This window comes from Chiroxiphia lanceolata, chromosome 13 (assembly GCF_009829145.1).
Source record: "Chiroxiphia lanceolata isolate bChiLan1 chromosome 13, bChiLan1.pri, whole genome shotgun sequence".
Lineage (NCBI taxonomy): Eukaryota > Metazoa > Chordata > Aves > Passeriformes > Pipridae > Chiroxiphia > Chiroxiphia lanceolata.
In genome coordinates, this window is record NC_045649.1 from 5,492,620 (window position 1) to 5,512,150 (window position 19,531).

The 19,531-nt window shown below is 38.2% G+C and overlaps 1 protein-coding gene across 2 annotated transcripts in view; it reads left to right on the forward strand.

The window, feature by feature from the left end:
- CDH13 (cadherin 13) overlaps positions 1-19,531 on the forward strand; it is a 446,174-nt gene that overhangs the window by 183,753 nt on the left and 242,890 nt on the right. For both annotated transcript variants that reach the window (XM_032701054.1, XM_032701055.1), the window contains exon 4: positions 1,682-1,798. In XM_032701054.1, coding sequence (XP_032556945.1) covers positions 1,682-1,798 — 117 coding nt within the window. The remainder of the gene's footprint in view (positions 1-1,681; positions 1,799-19,531) is intronic.

The following is a 19,531-nucleotide window of genomic DNA, read 5'->3' on the forward strand; positions in this document are numbered from 1 at the left end:
ATGAAAATTGGCAATCTTGTGAGAAGGGATTCTCTGTGTGGTTCCCACTGCTCTTTGACTTTATCGTGACTAAAGCAAATGGGTGAAAACTTGAGTTTCCCTTGCTGCTGTTTGTTGTCAAATTTGAGAAGTGATGCTACAGCTGGTGGAGGTAGAGCAGAGTTTTGATGATGGGAGACTTGTTAGGGGGGAGGCACCGACACAGACGGCAGCAGGAGCAGCCTGTGCAGATCTTGGCTGATGGATCCACTTTGTGCCACCAAGAAAACTCATCCAGCTTTGGAGTTTTATAAAAATACAGCCTAGGGATGGTGCTTTTGTTATGTAATGAACTATCAGCTATTAAAACAAAAACGTGGATTCCAGAACTGACTGAGAAACTTCAATTTTGGGATTTTGTTCATTAAAAGATCAAAGTGTTATCTGTAGGATGTAACTGCCTTATTGGAATTAGACATTTAATTCAACCTGTGATTTTTTGGGGGTAAAATTGTCAAAACAACCTGAATGAATAGTAGTGATCGAAATCTTTTTCAGTTCCACAGTTCCCAATGCACTACAAATCTGTACTTCTGTTGCTTTTGTTGGGGTTTTGTTTGGTTGGTTTGGTTAGTTTGGGGCTTTTTGTTGGTTTATTTGTTTTGTGGGGGTTTCTTTGTGTTCTTTTTCTTTTTTTTTTTCCTTCCTAAAAAGGGGCCTAGATCAAGGGAAGAGCTCTGGGAGATGGGGAGAGGCTGTTTTTGACCTTGGTAGTGACTGTGCTTGGAGAAGAGAGTTGCAGAGACTGTAGGAGGAAGCAAAAAGAAAAAGAGGGTGGAGCTGGGAAGTTGCAGCTCCTGCAGAGAGAGCACTGAGAGGATCAGAAAGCAGAAGGGCAGAGGAAGCAAAGGTGTGCTGGACAAAGTTTTCCAGGGGCCAGAGGCCGCTGTGAAGGGTTCACTGTGGCTCATAAAAGCTGCCTGAAGCTCAGCTAGAAATAAATACTCCAGAAAATGCAGCAGGGAAAGCAAAGCCTGTGTTTAAACCACTTCCACTTTTGTTCTTTCTGATGATATTTTCTCTAAGGAGAAATTTTCTCTAAGGAGAAGAAAACCCCAACACAAAGCACCCCAACACCAATTAACCTGCTGGCTGATATTTTAAGTTACACCTGGGTTTTTAAAGTCTATTTTGAAGTTACAAGCTTTTGGTGTTTATTTAGAGTTCATTACCTGCTGACAGTGTCTGCAAATTCAGTGTCAGTTCTGTTAGATTGAAAGGCTGGACTGAGGAGCAAGTGAGTAGAGATCCAATTTAGGATGTGAAAATTATGTAAAGATATTTGAAGTGTGGCTTTTTACTGGTCTTGTTACAAGTATTTGAGGTAAGCCAGACCTTGCTTAAGATTTATGATTTCAGCAGTCATCAGGTTAGGATGGTAACACACTTTCTTAGCTTTGTAATTTGTCTACATGAAAAGAAAATGAATATGGGCTGTCTGCTGTCACTGTAATAAGTACAGTAACCTGACAGATTTAAATACCTGGTTTGATATGTTATCACTAATTGCTGGGGAAACATGTAACACAAAACTTAGAATGTGGTGGTTCACGTTGATTTTGCCTAAAGATGCAGTGGATGGGAATAACAACTGAATAGTGGATTGGAAGTTTTTGTAATTGCTCTTTTTCTTTTCTTTTAGGAAATCCTAAAACTAGAAGGCAACGCTGGAATTCCAAGACAAAAAAGGGCTATTTTGGCAACTCCAATATTAATTCCTGAAAATCAAAGACCACCATTCCCCAGACTAGTTGGGAAGGTAAGTCAACCTAGATCTGGATAGAATTCTGTTATTAAGTAATTGAGCTCCTTCTCTTAAGGCTTTGCAGTGCCTGTCACATTGATGGTAATATTCCAACAGCATTTGGAAATATCAAACTGAATCAGGAAGATTGTTTTTCTGTCTGTGTTGTGTAGACAAATGACAATGGCTTGTGCAGGCAGCTGGCAATAGTTTGTGCTCATGGCAGGCTTTCACAGGAAAGGGCTTTAATCAGAGGTGTGGTTTTAATGCAGCTGCTCTCTTCAGGAGGGTTTGCTGCCCACCTCTGTGTCTGGGTGCTGGGCTGGGGCTGAGATCTTGGCCAGGAGTGTTATGAAGAATATCCCACTGCATGGTATGGGATATCTTGTTTCCATCTCAACTCCTGGAAGGAGATCATAAGGTATTCATGTAAAAGCGTTTTTTTTTGTTTGTTCTTTACATTAGTTCATTGAGTTAATTTCTCATGGCCAAAGGCAAAATATATATCAGTAGATGTTTCAATATATATTAGTAGATGTTTCCATTTTTATTTTTAGTTGCTTGTAAATGTCTGACAAACAAGTAGAAAGTTTTTTTCTCATGTCTGCAGGTGATTAGACAGATGAGGGTCCTAACAGCCACCTTTCCAGAACTTCAGATATACAAAATAATAAAAAATAAACCACCAGTAATTGTTGAAATGGCCATGAAGGCATGAGAGGTTATAATTACATGAATATAGTTTTCATGTTGGCAGTTTTGACACAGGGACTGCTCTGCCTCCCTCAGACTTTAGTTGGTGTGTTAATGCCGTGGTGGCACACACAGAGGTGGAGTTTGTTCCTAACTCCCATTGTGTGATTGCTGGAGCCAAATACACAGCTCAAGGGCACGATTTTACTCTGCAATTGATGCCATTTAGTGATGCAATCATGTAATTAAGCCAACAGGCACCTAATCAGTTACTTAAATGATTAGGAAAATTTGTTTCCTTATCAGTAAAAAGAAAAAAATAATCTATGAGGATTTCATTTTTCTCCCCTCTCTCCATCAATAATTTATACTGGTTTCATAAATTTCCATAAGTTTTCCATTTTTTTAACATTTTTCTATACTTTCCAAAGCTATTTCTGAGTAGTGAAGGCCTCCCTCCACGTTTCAGTCTTTGGGAATCGACAATCAATAACTATCGTTGTGATAAATAGTTAATTTTTAAGACTTGTTCAATTTTAAAGTTGTCAGAGAATGGAAAAGGTTACTTATACCCAGCCCTCTTCCATCTCTTCTGCTCGTGAACACTGAATATTTGGATCTCAGGTAGCCTGAGTTGCTTTGTAGAAATGCCTTCCTTGTTTTTATTGGAAGTTTGGGATGATGGCTGTGGTGACTGAGGCTCCTGAAGCCCAATGAGCCCAGTCAGGTCCTGTTTGTGCTGAAATGTTCTCCTCACATCCTGTCAGCCTGATTTGTTGCCATTCCTGAAGTGCTACTGGGGGATCACAACAGGATGTGCAAAAAAAAGGAGTGGAAAAGCATCTGTCGGGCTGTTTTTCAAAGACCCTGAGAAAACCTGTCCTCCACTGATGTTTAAATTATAGGAGCTGCAAATGATCAGCACCTTGAAACGCTCTGAGCTGTCATAATTTTTACGATTCTTTACGGGATTCTTTTTTTTTTTTCCAGCATAGTTCTAATTTAGATATCAAGCTGAGTATTTTGGCTGCGGTTACTGCGAGTAGAAAAATAGATTGTAAACGTGTCGTGCGAGACAAAAAGTTTAGAGGTGTTTGAAAGAATGGAATTTTAGCTTGGACTGCAGTAATTTGCAACTGAATTCTGAACAAAGCATAAATAAAGAGCTTTGGAGCCTCAGAAACACCGATGGGAGGGAAGAGAGTTTGTTGTTCCCCAACTAAGAAATGCAGTTGGAGTCAATGCAAAAATGACATTAAAATAAAATAAAAGCAATTCTTTTATTCTTTTTTTTTTTTTGACTTGTCACGGATCTTCATAAGATGGGCTGTGAACTCTTCCTGAGTAGAATGAATGCCTGTATTAACCCAGATCACTTATTTCATGGACTTGTTTCATGGATCCTGCACAAAGTGTAGAAAAAGTTGATCATCTGTCTCACCTAAATTTAGGTGTTTTTGTTAAGTTTATGTAGCTTCATGAATTTGAAAAAAAACCCAAAACATTTATTTGTCCACTTCTGTAAGGCATGAGGAACACATTTCCTCTTCCAAAATATTTTGAGGCCTCCTCAGGGCACCCCTGATGCAACACAGGCTGATGAGCTGCAGCTTCTGCTGGGGATGGGTTTCTCTTGAGCTTCAGCTTTGCCACCTCTGGTCTGTTGTGATCCCTGCAGAGGGACATTGCAGATGGATTCAGGAGCTGTGCTTTCTGTGGTGTTTTGGGGAAGAGATAAAACATTCAGAGAATGGATAATTTGTGCATTGTAATAGAATTTCAAAAATGAGAAGGAACGTGAAGCTTTCCTGACTGAATGAACTATATTTCAGACAGGACTCGTTCTGTTTGGATGTTCACATGTCAGTTAAGTTTCCACTATGTTATTTTCCCTTTCTTTTGCCTGTTTTAGGGAATTACCAGTGCATTTTAGGCATCTGTCCTGACTGTCTCCTGCTTTCCACCCCATGCTATGTTGGCTGGAAATGCACAAGGTTGTTTGGAAGAGATTGCAGCAGCCAATAATTGGAATTCTTTTTAGCACTTAGTTGGGAGCAAGGCAGATGTGCAGAAATAGGAGAGAAGGGAGAGGACAATTAATTTTTATTTCACAATTCGGAAAAAAATACCACACACACTCAAAAAAAAGGGATTTTAGAGCACTTCATTCATTTGGTTATATGTATCAGGAAGGAGATACTGCACTGGACAAGTGGAAACATTGCTTTGTTTAAATCAATTACAAAAATTTGAATTAGCATTTAGCTTAACAAGGAAATACATGTGTAGAGGCTGTTCTCTGTGCTGTTCCTGCCTTTCCAGCAAACCCACCCAGGAATTGGATTATTGCCTTGCTATTTGCACACCCTTCATTAGGGGATCTCTTAATTAAATAACTACCATAGGCATGCTGTGTTTGGAGGTGGAAAAAAAATCTCACCTTTTAGCAGAATTCAAGATTTTGCACATCATCCTTCGTGCCTGAGGGAAAACAGTGAGATTAAAATATTTTAATACAATCCTGGTAATATGGGCCTTTGTGACCAGATGGCCCAGGCTACAACTCTTGGCTGTTATGGATGTGTTTTGTTGAGCTCTTGCTGATATAGCACAGGGATCTGATATTCAATTTTCAGTCTCTCTCCATATGTTACTTTTCTGGTTATGTGTCCACATCAAGCCAAATGAAATACAAACCAGTGGGATGCAGGATTAGCTTGGAATTGCAGTGACAGGTTCTTCACCACCAGGCCGTGGGAATGTTTTCTTTGACTTAAGAGTAGTGATTCTGTCCATCCACTTGAGGACAATCTCATCACCTTTAACTGTGGTGATGAACTGGATGATGGTACTTTGGAAGTTTAATCCTCACACTAAAGCAGAGATCAAGGAGCAGGAAGGTGACTGTGAAGGTGGCCAAAAAGTTGCAGCCCTTTTTCCACACATTAGGAAAGAAGGACACCTGCAAAGTGAGACTGTCCCTCTACAGGCTCAAAGGATTTGCTCTCATGCTGCTGATGGACATGTGATGACTCAAGGATTCTATTCTTTAATTTAAAGGAATTGTCCTTCATAAGAATGAGTGTTGTAATTCTTGGCATGCAAATTCTGGAAGCCATGAGCGGCCTGGTAAAAATTGGCAGGAATTTTTATGCTCAGTGAAGGTCAGAACACAGAAAGAGAGAAACACATGAGACTTTGAGGGAAACTGTTGAATAAAGAAAAAACAAAACTTTTTTTTTTGACAGTAAGTGAAAATGTTTTCTTAGTTATTTGTCTGTTTTGTCCTTCTGGAAGGAAGGGGTGTTCCTTCAGGTATTTTGGATCAGAATTGTATATGTCCTTCCTACCTCTGATCTGCACTCTCAACTGCAGTGAGGTGACAGGACTGACCCCAACAAAAGTTCAAGAGTAGACATGGTGCAGCCTAACAACAAGGATAGAAGTCTTTAAGATCTGTGAGGAAGTGGGTTTTTTGGATTTTTTTTTTTCCTCCTCTGAGCTGTGAATTTAAGGCAAAGAGAAAACACATCTTGTCTGTTAATGCAGCAGTCGAAAAAAAACCTGAAGAGGGGAGGAAGCTAAAGATAACTGGATGGAAAAGCTGCTGGAAGCTGACTATTTTCTGAGTGGCTATCTTAGTGAGACTATTTATATAGGATAAATTATATGCTTCCCAGAAGAGAATTGTTCTGGACTGAAGATGCAGCTGTAAAAAATGTCAAACTTCAGGCAAAAAATTGAAAGGAAGTGTCGAGAGAGATGATCGTGATCCATCAACCTGTGAAGAGAACTTGGAGAGAAGGTTTATAGATTAGAGGAGGACATGTGAAAGACCAGAGAGGAATGAGAACAGCAGTGAAATAAAAGCTGAATTAAGAAGTGCTTTGGTTCTACTGGAAAATTAGGCAGGAAGTGAGAGGATAAGGGAGAGAGAGTGTAAAGAGAAGTGGAGGAGGAAAGGAATTAGTAGCTAGGATGGGGGTCTAACCTGGAAGCTAATGGTGTGTGCTGGCACAGAAGGGAATGATGTGCAGAACATATTTGTACCCAAAATCCTTTCCAACCCCGAGAGAGAGATCTGTGGGACTGCTCACCAACTGCTCCCTTGGTAAAGTCTGAGTCCCAGTTCTTGGTCTAAATCTTTGTGTCTGTTACTAAAAATGATGTGGAAGCAGGAGAATGTGTTTCTCACAACAGAGCCAGACGTGGGGCTGAGGTCTGGGGGAAAAATCTGCTGGGTTTTGGAAAATTATTTTTTATGATCCATTTGTGTTTTTTTGAATCGTCGCCACATCAAATGGAATGATGGTGCTGTTCCAAAGAGGATGCTCAGAAAATAGGAGGTGGTATCAGCAGGACTTCTGACTTGTCCAAAAGGGAAGAATATTTCAGTGAGAGCTGAAGTGGTGCCATCAGGGAGGTGGGGAAACCATTGTCTCCTAGGAAGCATTGCAAGGTGAGGGACTTTTCCCAAAAGTAGATGGAATTACTCAGGAACAAGGAATTCAGGTTTCTTAAATCAGTCTGATGATGCATAAGGAGAGCACTCTGCTAAAGTGTGTCTGTTATTCCAGGCAGGAAAAGACACATCCACAGCTGAGGATGTCTAAACAAGTAGCAAACAAGGTAGAAAAGGTGGGAGGAGGGGGAAAAGGTGTTACACTTAGGGAATAAAGAGAGTATTAATAAAAGACAGCATTATAAATAAAGCTCTTACAAATCCAGCAAGAAAAAAAGGATTGGGATTAGAGAAAAATCAAGTTCTGGTACTAGTACAGTAAGATTGGGCAAAAATATATATGAGCTCAATTTGTTTGGCCCAGAACAGGCATTTTCTGTGAATCCAGAGTGAGTGTAAAAATCATTTGAACAGAAGGAATACACGGGTGTAATAACTAATGGATATAAATTTTGGCATAAGATTAAAAGAAAAGTTTTTGGTACCCAGAGAAGAGGAAATAATTTCCAACAGAAGTACTGAGGAGGGAACACAAAGTTTGAGAAATATATGATCACAGTTGCATGATAGAGCAGCTTCTGATCCCGACACAAGAGACACGTGGAGTTCTCCTGCAGCTCTGGTGCTCTGGAAAATGTGCAATATCCTGCTGAGCTGGGCCTGAGCTGGTGTTTGGAGGTGTCAGAGTTGAACACCTGATTAAATTCCTGGCTTGCATGGAGGAATGGCACACTTCTGACCTTCATGGAAAAACACCAACCTCCCCGAGCAACGAGTGTAATGAAAGGAGCAGCACTCCATTAAATTAAAGGGCTTTCAATGCAGGTACATGAATTATTAAGCTACAGCATATTAATTTTCATTAAAGGGTATGTATTTGATGTCCTAACAAAGCATTAAGTGAAAGCAGCGCTTCAGATTTTCTCTGAGAGGTCTCTCTTCAAACTTCCCTTTTTGAAAAATACTTATAATCTCATAAGCAGTTCCAAAAGAATACATTTGTTCTCTTTCAGTTGATACAATTTTAAGGGAAAACCTTGTTAAAATACACCCCTTTACTTAAGACCTTCAGAAGGATCTTGAGTAGCAGATGCCTTGGAAAACTGGAAAGCAATAAGAATTATAAGAATAATAATTGTTGTTAATAAGAATAAAAGAATTTTTAAACACTTCAGGAATACTTTCTAATCCAGTTACTATGGTTACAAGTTTGTTGGAGATAAAGCAGTTATATGGCAATGATGGAATTGAATTTTCTGACCAATATTGATATATCCAGTACCTAGTTTCCTGCTCCATAATAAATCATGCTAATGACCTTAAGGAGAGCAGCAAACAAGAGATTTTTATGCTCTAAAGCTGTTCAGTAAAGTACAAACAGTTTAACTTGTCACATTGTTTGTGTAAACTTTGATCTCAAAAGTTGATGTTCACAAACTTTGCTGCAGATGAAGGCTGAGGTGAAAAAAAGAGTCTGTCCCTGTCAATAAATTTCCTATTTACATTAACTAAGATGAAAAACTCAGACAAATAATTTTTCATTGGCACCTTAATGTAATTGTAGAGTCAAGTTTAAAATATTTGGGTTATTTTTAGACATAACAGCTATTTCATCTAATGATACCCAGTGTTAGATACCTTTGCATGGTGTTTTTCTTAAATGGTTGATTATGGTCATCTTGCAAAAGCAAAACTGAGACATCTCCCCAAAATTCCAGGTCTGTGTCAGCTTCCTCACCCTAAATAAACCCTGGGCCCATGGGCTGTGACTCTGTCCCTGCTGTTCCTATAAATGGAGAGTGCCTTTGACAGCAGCAGCCAAAAGCCCCTTCCAGGGCTGCAGAATAACAGAGGTACAAAACACAGAGGGGGAAAAAAAGATGCTATTAAAAAGACAGGAAGAGAAACACTGTAAGAGTGATTGAGAACACGTTATATTCCAATACTCAAACTGCAAAAGCTCACAAGGTTATTTTTTCTTCTTCCTAGAATACTAGGAAGCCAAATGGCAAAGACAAATGTTTTCTATTTAGCAAGGGCAAAAATTCCACAAGTAGCCACACATTATGTGATAAATCATTAACCTGACTAGACAAGCTACATAGGATTATGTTTAAAACACTTTAGTTGAGTACTGTAGAAAATACTACATTTTATTCTCTCTGTACTGTTCAAAGTAAGTTTGCCTTCAGTTCTGCCATTCTCCAACTCTGTGCTTTTCATGAAACTACACTGATTTTCTGGTTAACTTTCATCTCTACCATCTTCCAAGATGATTCCATATCCTGAGTCGACCAGTGGGAGGTTGTTTTTATCCACTTGACTTTTTTTTCTGTCCTGTTTTAATTCAGTTGTTTGGAATGCCCACTCAAGCTGTCCGGTTTCTAAAAGTTATTTTCTTGTTGAATGGATACTTTTGAGCAAAGACTTGGTCTCTGCATTCTTAGCAGAGCCAAGTTTGAACCTAATTCTGTAATCCTGGATTGGGAAAATGGGATGGTTGGTTCCAGCATTTCTGTTTGGTACCTTTAATTTGTGAATTTTTTTTTTCCTACAAATCTACTTATGGGGACACTTTATTTTAAAGTAGGATGAGAAATTCAACAGACTTACACAGTGTTACTTTGCAGAGTGCTGAGTTAATAGTAAGAAGATGACAGCTGCAGAATGTTGAACTCAGGGGAGAGAACATGAACACAGAGGTTCCTTTAAATCAATTAAGATATTTATTTGATAGCTCTGAACTGGTTCAGACTCCTTCAGATGTGACCTGTTTGTTATCTGAATACTAAACCTTCTCCACCCAATCGTTTTCCTGTCTCATTCCAAGTAATTCCTTTGGTTTCTTATTATACAGTCAGTTCTTAGCAAGTTTATGGTGTAATATAAAGCAATATCCAAATGAATGACATTTTAGGGACAAAATTAACTTATCTCTGCCAATTTGCAAACTAAATACTGTCATACTGTCAACCTTGGTGCCTCCATTAATGAAAGACTTTAATAAAGGCATTTTGCAGAGTGGTCTGGCAACAAATTTGATATTACCAGCTGTGGCTTGTTAAAGTGGTATCAAGAAAAGATGGTTGGCAGAGTATTTCCAGAAGGAAAAATTATATGTATGGTAATGGGTCATTTATAAGGTGGAGTAAATAGCTGTCACTTGGGAAACAATAGCAATTTTCTTCCTTCTGACTAACTGCTGGTTCTCTTCAATGATTAGTAACTAATTTTAACCTTTTTTCCTGTGTTTTGTTCTTGGTTTTATCATACACAGATGATTCTTGATTTTTTTTTTTCTCTTGCATGGCTCTGGAGAATCATCACAGCTTAAGTGGATAATGAGGACATCTTTTTTTTGCCTTACCTTCTTTAAAGACAAGCCAAAGTCTTTTATCACAGTTAATAATATGTCATTTGGAAGTAAATGTTGCTCTACTCTATTGACCTGTTTTTCTATCAGGGTCAAATATATAAAAATGTGAATTATTTCATTGTAATCAAATGATCCACTGTTGACCTAAAATTTCCAGCTAGAGAAAACCCTTTAATAAGCAATTTCCTTTGGCTTATCTTTTGAAAAGGAGACTCTAATTTGACCATTAACTTTCTTTAAATTCACTCACAAAGAGAAAAATCACTTTCTACCACTGAAACATCGCTTAGGAAAAGGCAAATGAAAAACTCAGACAATTGTACTTTTGGATCAACCTCCTTTTTTATCTTCTCTCATTAAATTATCAAGAGCGTTGATTTTTGGTTTGGTCATCGTGTTCTTTATGTTTTTGGAGGCTGTTGTGGAGTTGTGCTAATTATTGGAATTTCTATATTTGGAATAGAAATCCAGGAATTATGCCCTCTAAACTGGATTTATATATACAGGTGCATAAAAATGAGGACAGACTGATACACACCCATCCAGACTTTCAGGAACTCCCTCCTTGGTTGATGCTTGGACGAAGCTTCTCGTATATACATCAAGTTATATTTTATTCACTATGTTTTTAGGGAAAATTTTTTAAAGCACACTTGGAAAATAGGATTTTCATCAAGGTTCCAACTGCTTCAGAAGTTTCTCTTTTCATTCCTACAAAGCACGGGCGAAGCTATTAAGCTTTACATTTTCAATTGAGCCTCTGAATGGGTTTTGATAATAGAAATCTGTTCAACAATGAAGGCCAGAAATTGAAAGTAGTAGTGATCCCTATAATCCAATAACATGTGTTTTAATATATTAAAAAAAAAAAAAAAAAAGCAAGTGTGGGTGTAGCTGAGTGTGGCTACAACTTGAATTCAGGGGCTATATTAATTTAACAGAAATTCATGTTCCAGCCTGATTTACAATATGTTATAAGTATTTTCATGATAATTGAAGTGGTGAAAGCTCATTTCTACAAATAATAGTTTCCTGCAGCAGACCCAGGTCCTCTTGTCTGTGATAACACCTCGAGCACAATGACCCTAGATAATCCCACAGTGCCCTCAGCACCACTGGTGTTATTTTCTACTTCCTGACATTTCAAACTGGGATAAGAGGGAGCACATCCCGGAGCTCCAGCTGACCTGGCTGGAAAATAAATATCCATGAATATCCATGTGCAAAATGGAAACTCTTCCTCCCTTTCTCCACAGGTGTCAGTGGGTCTTTTCGCTTGCATTGCATTGGAGGAACTTCGTGTCTTGGGTTGGTTTTGGACAAATTTGGGTAAAACTGAGCAAAAGGCTGAAAATGGATCAGGGAGCATCATCACTTGAATGCTGGTTTTTTTTGGGAGATCAGACTAAGGAAGCAGGTGTTTGGCACAGCAGCTTTTCCTCAACAGATCCTTTTCTGCCTGACAAGGAAGCTCTCAAACGTTACTGGAGAAGCTGTTCCTGGTAGGGTTGGGATTTTGGTTAAATCAGTCATAAGCAGTGGGGAAATCATTAATTACGTAAAGGAAAAACTGTAAGGATCTGGATGAATGTCATACAATGAATTGAACAGTACAGAGCATGATGAAATGGTGTAAATAGGAAAACATAATGAATCAACTCTGTTACTAATGTGCTGTTTGGTGAAGCTGAATTTGCTAAGGGTCACTGGAACATGAAAATCAATTTCAATGAATAGAATTTATTATACATATTATTTCTTTAAAAAAGGTCATGTACTGAATTTTATTAATTTATTTTCTTTTGAGAATCCTAATTATTAGTTAATAAATTATATACTTTTTTTTAAAAAATAAACCTAATAGAAACAGTTTTGTTTCCACTGGAGGTTCAAAAAGAAGGTTCTTCAAAATCCCCAACCTCCCCTAATAAAGTGAAAGTCCTGTTGAAATGGAAGAGTAAACTCTAAACTACCACCAGTAAAAATTTTTTTCTCAAGTATTTTGGAAACCAACATGCCCTTCCAAGGGAGGCTGTGCCACTCTGCAGATGTTGTCAAAGAAGGAAGGGGACAGGAGTCTGAAGGAGCATCTCAAAATGAAGTGTCAAGGGGAATGGATTCAGAGCAAACCAGAAAAAATGAATATTATAAAACAGCGAAGACCAAGTTTGAAGAGAGCTCAAAGCAGGAATTTCTCAGCTCCTGACTGTGCCATGGAACTGCTTGTGGGCCTTGGCTTCACTTGCACTGGAATGTGGGTGTCACATACCTCTCATTCTTTTTAAAAAGCACCCTAGGAAGCCTTGGAAAACGTCAGGAACTACAACAGCCCACTAAATCCCATTCCTGCACCAGGAGATCAGGCAAAGCCAAGATGTAGCAGCCACTGGAATGGATAAACCTTTGAATGATCATGAAGTGAACGTCAATGTGGAGCTTTTGAAGGCAAATCATATCTCATAAATGTATAAAGATCCGTGGAGGACTCACAGGTGTGGATAAATCTGATCAATAAACCAAGAAACTTGGATTTCTCCACTGAGAGGAAATGACTCCTTCGGCTAAAAGAGATTGAAACATCAGCGTGGAAATAGATTTTCATAGGGAAGGTTTTACCAGGAGATGTTTTCAAGGGTCTTTACAGTGATTTGTGCTGTTTAACACAACAAAAATTATCTGGCAAAGGAGACAGTGAGGTGACAAGAGTTTGCAGATCATCCCAAACGAGTCTGACAAGGAATGAAAAGATTATGGTGTTGCAGAACGATTTAACAGCACCGAAGGATTGAGGCTGCTGATAATTTTTGTCAAGCATTGTGATATTCTTATAAATTGTCACAAGATGTAGAGGCCAAAGGGAAAGGGTGTCCTTCTTGCTGTTATGCCTGATGGTTTGGGCTCTGGTGTCGGTGCAGGATGGGACTGGTCACCATTAAAGGCAGAATACAGACGTGTCCTGGGTCTGACCCACGGCCACTCCCGTGTCATTTGCTGTGCATGGTTCACCCTTGAGTTGCTTGTTATTTTTACTGCTCTTTGTAAAGGAAACAAATTGAATAAATTTCAGGGGGGCTGCACAAATAGTTGCCTTGCAGATCTGTGTTCCCACAAAGCACCTCAAGTTTAAGTTCTCGTTCTTCTCAGTACAATTTATATCACCCAAATGTATCTGGAAAGCAGAGAGAAGGGGGGCAGGAATGTCTGATTCATTATTTGTCTTCAAATATTGCTTTATTATTTATACAGTCATTCTGCATTTCAAAAGCATATTGGCAATAGTAGAACTAAAAAGCTGTTTCTGAAAGCAGTGAGATTTAAGTTGCCAAGACCCAGGTTTTCACGGGAATTGAGGTGCCTCATTTCGTTCAGCCTGACAGTGTGTGTAGTCCACAGTTAGAACTAGGAGTTAAACATTTACTTCTTCTGGTATTTGTGATAATTTGGGCTCCTGTAGTGTAAAAGGAGGTACTATAATATCTGATTATTGAGCCACTCAGTCTTGCACTGATACAATCTCTGGAACAGACCCCCAAAAGCCTCTGGGGAAGCTCTGGGTGCTCCTGAATATTGTGGAATTACTAGAGCTGCTCAGAAAGAGGTCCCTTGTCTTTGGGTGACTTCTTTTGGAGACAAGTGCTGTCTTGTATCGTAAAGGGCTCCTGGCCTTTAATTTGGTTCCTTTCTGCTGTTCACACCTGTAATCAGGGCTGACAGACACACTGTTTACAGGTCAAATTGTCCTAATTTGTTAACTGTGCAGTTGCGTCTGGAGGCTGCGGGTCATTTGAACGTGGGCTTTTTAACAGGGTGATTTAAAGCTTCAGTTCTACCTCTTCCTTTCCTGGAGATGGGCTAAATTTTCTGATATAATTTCTCCTAATATTTCTTTTCTATAGATTTAGTTTACGACTGATATACCGTGTTGCCAATTGGAAATTCCTCAGACAGGCCAAAGTGACAGACCTGGAGAAAATCAGTCCTTACTGATGAGAGATCTCTTTTCTTGCCTATTGATTTCCCTGGCTGGAATTGAAATGAATGATTCATAGTTGAACTGACTTGACTGTTCTTTCTAAACATCAATTTCAAAATGATCTCTGCTCTTCAGATGAGCTGCTAATCCTGGGAATGTTTTACGAGCTTTCTGTATTCTAAACACAGTAAGTGTAGCCATAGAAACACACATATTAAGGGGATTTTAATTATTAATAACCTTAGTAGACTTTGTTAAATTATTTTGGTACCTCCACAATGTGGTGTTGACTAATTTTTTTTTTTTTAAAAATTCGTAATACCATTAAATACTTTTTTTTCTTCTGTTTGAGAATTGTGATCACATGCCTTTGGCCTTAATTTTTGGTGAGAGTTAAACAACAAAACGTGATTCTGGGGAAACTCACCTCCTTCATTAATCTAGGGGTTTCTTTTGCCTCATTAATTATTGCTACAGTTTTACCTGCATTTCCCTTAAATTAGAGGAGAGAATATATATTTTAGGTTTATTGCTGAATTCTTTCTGGGGATGGGTGTAGTCTTGTGCTTTCATCTTTATAGGTGTCAGCATATTATTGGAAGGATCCCCAAATATTTCAACTCTATTTTCATAGGAGACTCACTAATATTTTAGATAAATTCAATCCTTTTGCCTGAAAGTGCAATATGAAAGTTACTACATCGATATATAGTAAGTTTAAAACAGGTGCAGTGTTATAAGTAACATACTTAATATTTGCTGTAATTAGATGCTTTAGACTTACTATAACTGCAGTTTAATAGAGGGAGAGAGCAATTGGGTACCTCAGAAATATCTGGTAACTCTTTAATTTGTTCAAAATAATGGAACTAGGCTAATAATCTGTATAAACAGGTGAGTATGGATTGGACTATTTGTTGACACTGAGTTAAAGAAATGTCTATGACAACCAGGTACGTTTTGGATTCCCCCCTAAGTGATTATAGATTATCACTTAATAATGTCACTATCAGTAAGAAGTGGTTGTATGAAGTGGAAGCAGCCGGGAAATTAAATTATGTTTTCGGTTTTAGGTGTGTGTTCTCTTTACTCTTTATTAGCTGTAAGCCAGTGCCTTGTTATGGCTGTAAACCCAAGGCCTGGTTTTGAGCAAGGTGTAAAACCAAGGCCCAGAATAGCTGTGGCTGTTATTTGTGGCTAACAGTAGTTGCACAACAAAGCTGAGTCCACCACAGGTAGAGCAGTTACTGGCTGGATATTTATATTTTTGCCAGCTTAAAATGCCACTGGAGACCTGTGTTTCTGTTTGCCTTCTGTTTTAATCCCATCATTAGAGGATAGATTGTGTGTTTGTTGGGCAGAACAGCACAAAGCCCTGATGTGAATCCACCTCCAAGGCCCTGTTGTGCCGGACATCACCAGAGCACGGATTAATGTGGCTTTTTCTCCCAGAGTCTGATGTGTCTCAGAGTGGCAGGACCAGACTATGTCACATTCATTCCTACTAAACCCCTTTGAGCAGCTCTTTTTAAGACAGGTTTAAAATTGCTAAGGCTTGTCCTGGTAGATGGAACAGATCCTCCTCACCCCGAGCTCGTCTAGAAGCAAGACCCTGTTGCTGCAAGAGAGGGAATTTCTTTCTAATATTTAAAATAATTTATACAAATATCCCACTTTTTTTTTTTTGCTCTGGTTTATTCAGTGTGAAGACTTTTGCTTCTTGAATATCTTTATTCTTTTTTTCCTTCAGTTTCAACTAAAGTGTTAAAATGATTTTTTTTTCCACACTATTAGCTCCATTTACATTCTGCAAGACAAAGAACACACAGCCATTATCCACCAAACCTATGTACCTAACAGTTTAATAATTTAAAAGCTTAAACTTTCACAAAATCTTATTATTAGCTTTAAATAGTATTTTTTTCACATTGAGCAGTGTTATGGCAAGCAATTCTATGTGACTGGAAAGCATTTAATTTTGTCAGAGTTAGAAAAGGTAAAGCTGCTGCAGCCTGGGTGGTGTATTAATGGGTTCAATCTGGAGCTTCCTGTAAAGATCTTCTTGATCTTTGGGAATATTTCATATTTAAAAAGAGCATCTACATTTTCAACCCTCCAATAAATATTGGTTAAAACATCCAAAGATTGCCATGTGTAATCTTTAAGGCAGCCATTACTAGAGCTTTGATGAAATTATGAGGTTTTAGGTTTAATTTTTTTTATTGTTGGAGCCTTTTGCACAAGTGGGCATTGCTGATTGTGACAATCATTGCTTCATGTTGTTACATAGTAGATTTATTTGTTCACTAGTGAAACTTGAGGAAAAGATCTGTATTTATCGATGCACTTTGAAAACTGGGAAAATGAAGAATCTGCCTCACCTGGTATTTTTTGCTTGTGATGGTCAAGAAGACATTGGTTTGGCTGATTTCTTGCATAAGGCTTCTGAATCAAAGGGATTATTGAAAACTTTAAATACAGTGTAATTGGTCACTCATTCTGTGGATTATTTGTTATTTGTTCTCAAAGGGATATCAGTAAATCTTATTTATACTATTTATAATCTGTCAGAGCTAAAACCAAGCAGTTGTTCAGTTCTTGCTGATATTCTTGATATCATTTCAATCCCACATCAAACTGTATCTGTAGATAGACACCAGTCTTTGTCCACACACGCATATGTTAGTGCAGACAAATCTATACAAATATCTGTCTCAATAGGAGAAGAGACTAAAACAAAGACACCCTCAGCTTGGAACAAAGACAACTTTTGGCTTGCTGAGTCAGAGAATGTGGATGTTCTGCGTGGTTGAATTTTAAGGCTCAGCTTCTACTCTTTTGAGGAAGGAAATTCTAAAATCTACATGAATTATCACACTGAACCAGAGCGACTGTTTTCTGCATAAATTAAGTTTGGGTAATTGGTGTTGTTGCAAAATTGAATTAAATAGTTGTGCAAGTTCAGAATTAGGTTTACTGAGCCATCTTGACGTGAGGAAATATGAATAATATCTTATTGTCTGTGATTTTGTGGCAGAGAGCCCTCGTAAAGGCACAAACAGGGCAAGACCTGTTTACAGTCTACACACAGAACGAGTTCTTGGTGCTCACCAGTAGGAAGAACCTTCTGATTTCATGATACCCACCAGAAATTTGTGATTACACTCGATCCACTTGTGGGCTTTTAAAGCTTTATCAATAGTTTTAAATGCACACTCCAAAACCCCTCTGTATTTTTGTCAAGTACCTTGGAAAGAACAAATATTCCATGTTCTGGGTCTCTACGAACCCTTCAAGGTATTGTGTATTTATTGTGTTTTGTATCTTTAGATACAGCATCCTTACATTGAAAATTAGTTAGAAATAAAACTGCTATGAAATACATGGTAAAACCTCCAGTGAAATTATCAGGGATTATTAGAGATTCACCCTTCTTTTTTCTATATATTTAAGCAATGATTCTTCTTTATGAACTGGCTACTGGCTTTACACAAACCAGGCAGGAAGCAGACTGGTAGGTGCTGCATTTGTGGGTTTTTAAATCTCTTTTCAATGGTAGTATGAAAAGGTTTCTTACTAGTACAATAGCTTAATATAATATTTTTCAAATTGCCTATTTTTAGATTAAAGAAAGGCATTAATGCTGTAATTTAATCACTATAGACTGCTTTTGTTTCAAGTTAGAAGCAGTCAAATTTCTCAAGGTGTACTTAAAACTTTCTTTTGAGTATATAACCTTATCACTAGTTCCTACCAAGTAGTTTTTGTGTTAGATCTCCAAACAGAGCCAAGGCAAAGGGGACCTGATTAAACAGAACTTACAGGAGACTTTTCTATTGACTCACAGACTTGGAGTTGAGGATGGTCACAGTGTGTCCTGTGTTGTTGAATTGAAACTCTTTGCTAAAATGAACTTCAACATGTCCTACAGTAACACCAGGTAGTAAATGAAGGAGGAGAGAGGGGTGGGAAGTCAACCTGAAAGTGCATTCATGGAGATTTGGGTTTTAAACCTTGATATTCCTGTTGCAGGTTTAAGACTTGCTGTTTTCTTGTAGGTCTGTAAATTTAACAGAACAAAGTAGGGAGCCAAAAACATCCCCCAGAGGTATTTTTACAGCCATTTGTGTGACCATCCAGTGATCCAGGGAGGAAAATGGTCCAGGTTTGTGGTGTTAGTGGTGAGCTTGGATCTGGATGGTGCCTTTCCATGAGGATAAGTGGAATAAGACTTGGAGTCAGAACCTGGGAGTCAGTTGTCATGAGTCACTGCGTGTTTTCTGAGACGTGCTGACAATACAGGCTCCCTTCTCATTTCCCTCTCTGACTTAGCTTAAAACCTTTATTTGATCTGAAGTCAGGCTGAATATTATCCTTAGTGTAGGCAGGATTGTCCCCTCATTTTATACCTTTAAAGCCATCATTGTAGGTGGGTCAGGATAGAGCTGAACAGTGGTTTTGTGTTACAAATGAGGAGGAAAAATCTGACAAAGCTTCCCTCTGCCACCCTTGAATTCATTCTAATTCACCCCTGTTCAAGTTCTGTATTCACATATATCTGAGTTTCCAATGAATTCTATTTTGTCTATTTTTACAGCAGTGAATTAGAACTAAATAATAAGTAGAGTAACATTAATTATTCTTTTTTTTTCCCCTAAGGCTACTGCAGTTACAGGCGTGTAGGTAACATTGTTGAGCTGGTTTGTGATCATATTGTTAATTAAGGGGCCAATATGAGAAAACACAAATTATATTTACCATTCATGACTTTGTTACATTTCTGCCTATCATTTTTAATAAGTTGTAGCTACTTACAGCTGTTTTGAACTGACATCTGATAGTTAATCATCTTAGATGAAAAGTGAGGTGGACTCGTTAAAACCTCAAATGAGTTTAGAGAACCAAAGTTAAAATCCTTTATTTACAGCATGAAGTATCATAGGGCGCTGTTACTCATAAAAGTATTAAGTGCTTCATCAGATTAAAATGTTTAAAGTTTTAAATGTCCCAGATAAATGTCAGATGTTGTTGCCATCTGTCCTTGACAGAAGCACCAACATCTGCTGAGACGCAGACCTGTGACCTCTAGATAAGTTTCTATACACAGAAAAATATTTATCTTCCTCCTATGACCTTCCATGCACAAGACATGAGCCATGGATTTGTTTCCTAGGGAACTAGTGACTGAGGAAAATCTATAATTAGATCTGTGGGTTGCTTGCTACAAATGGGAATTGGGTGCTA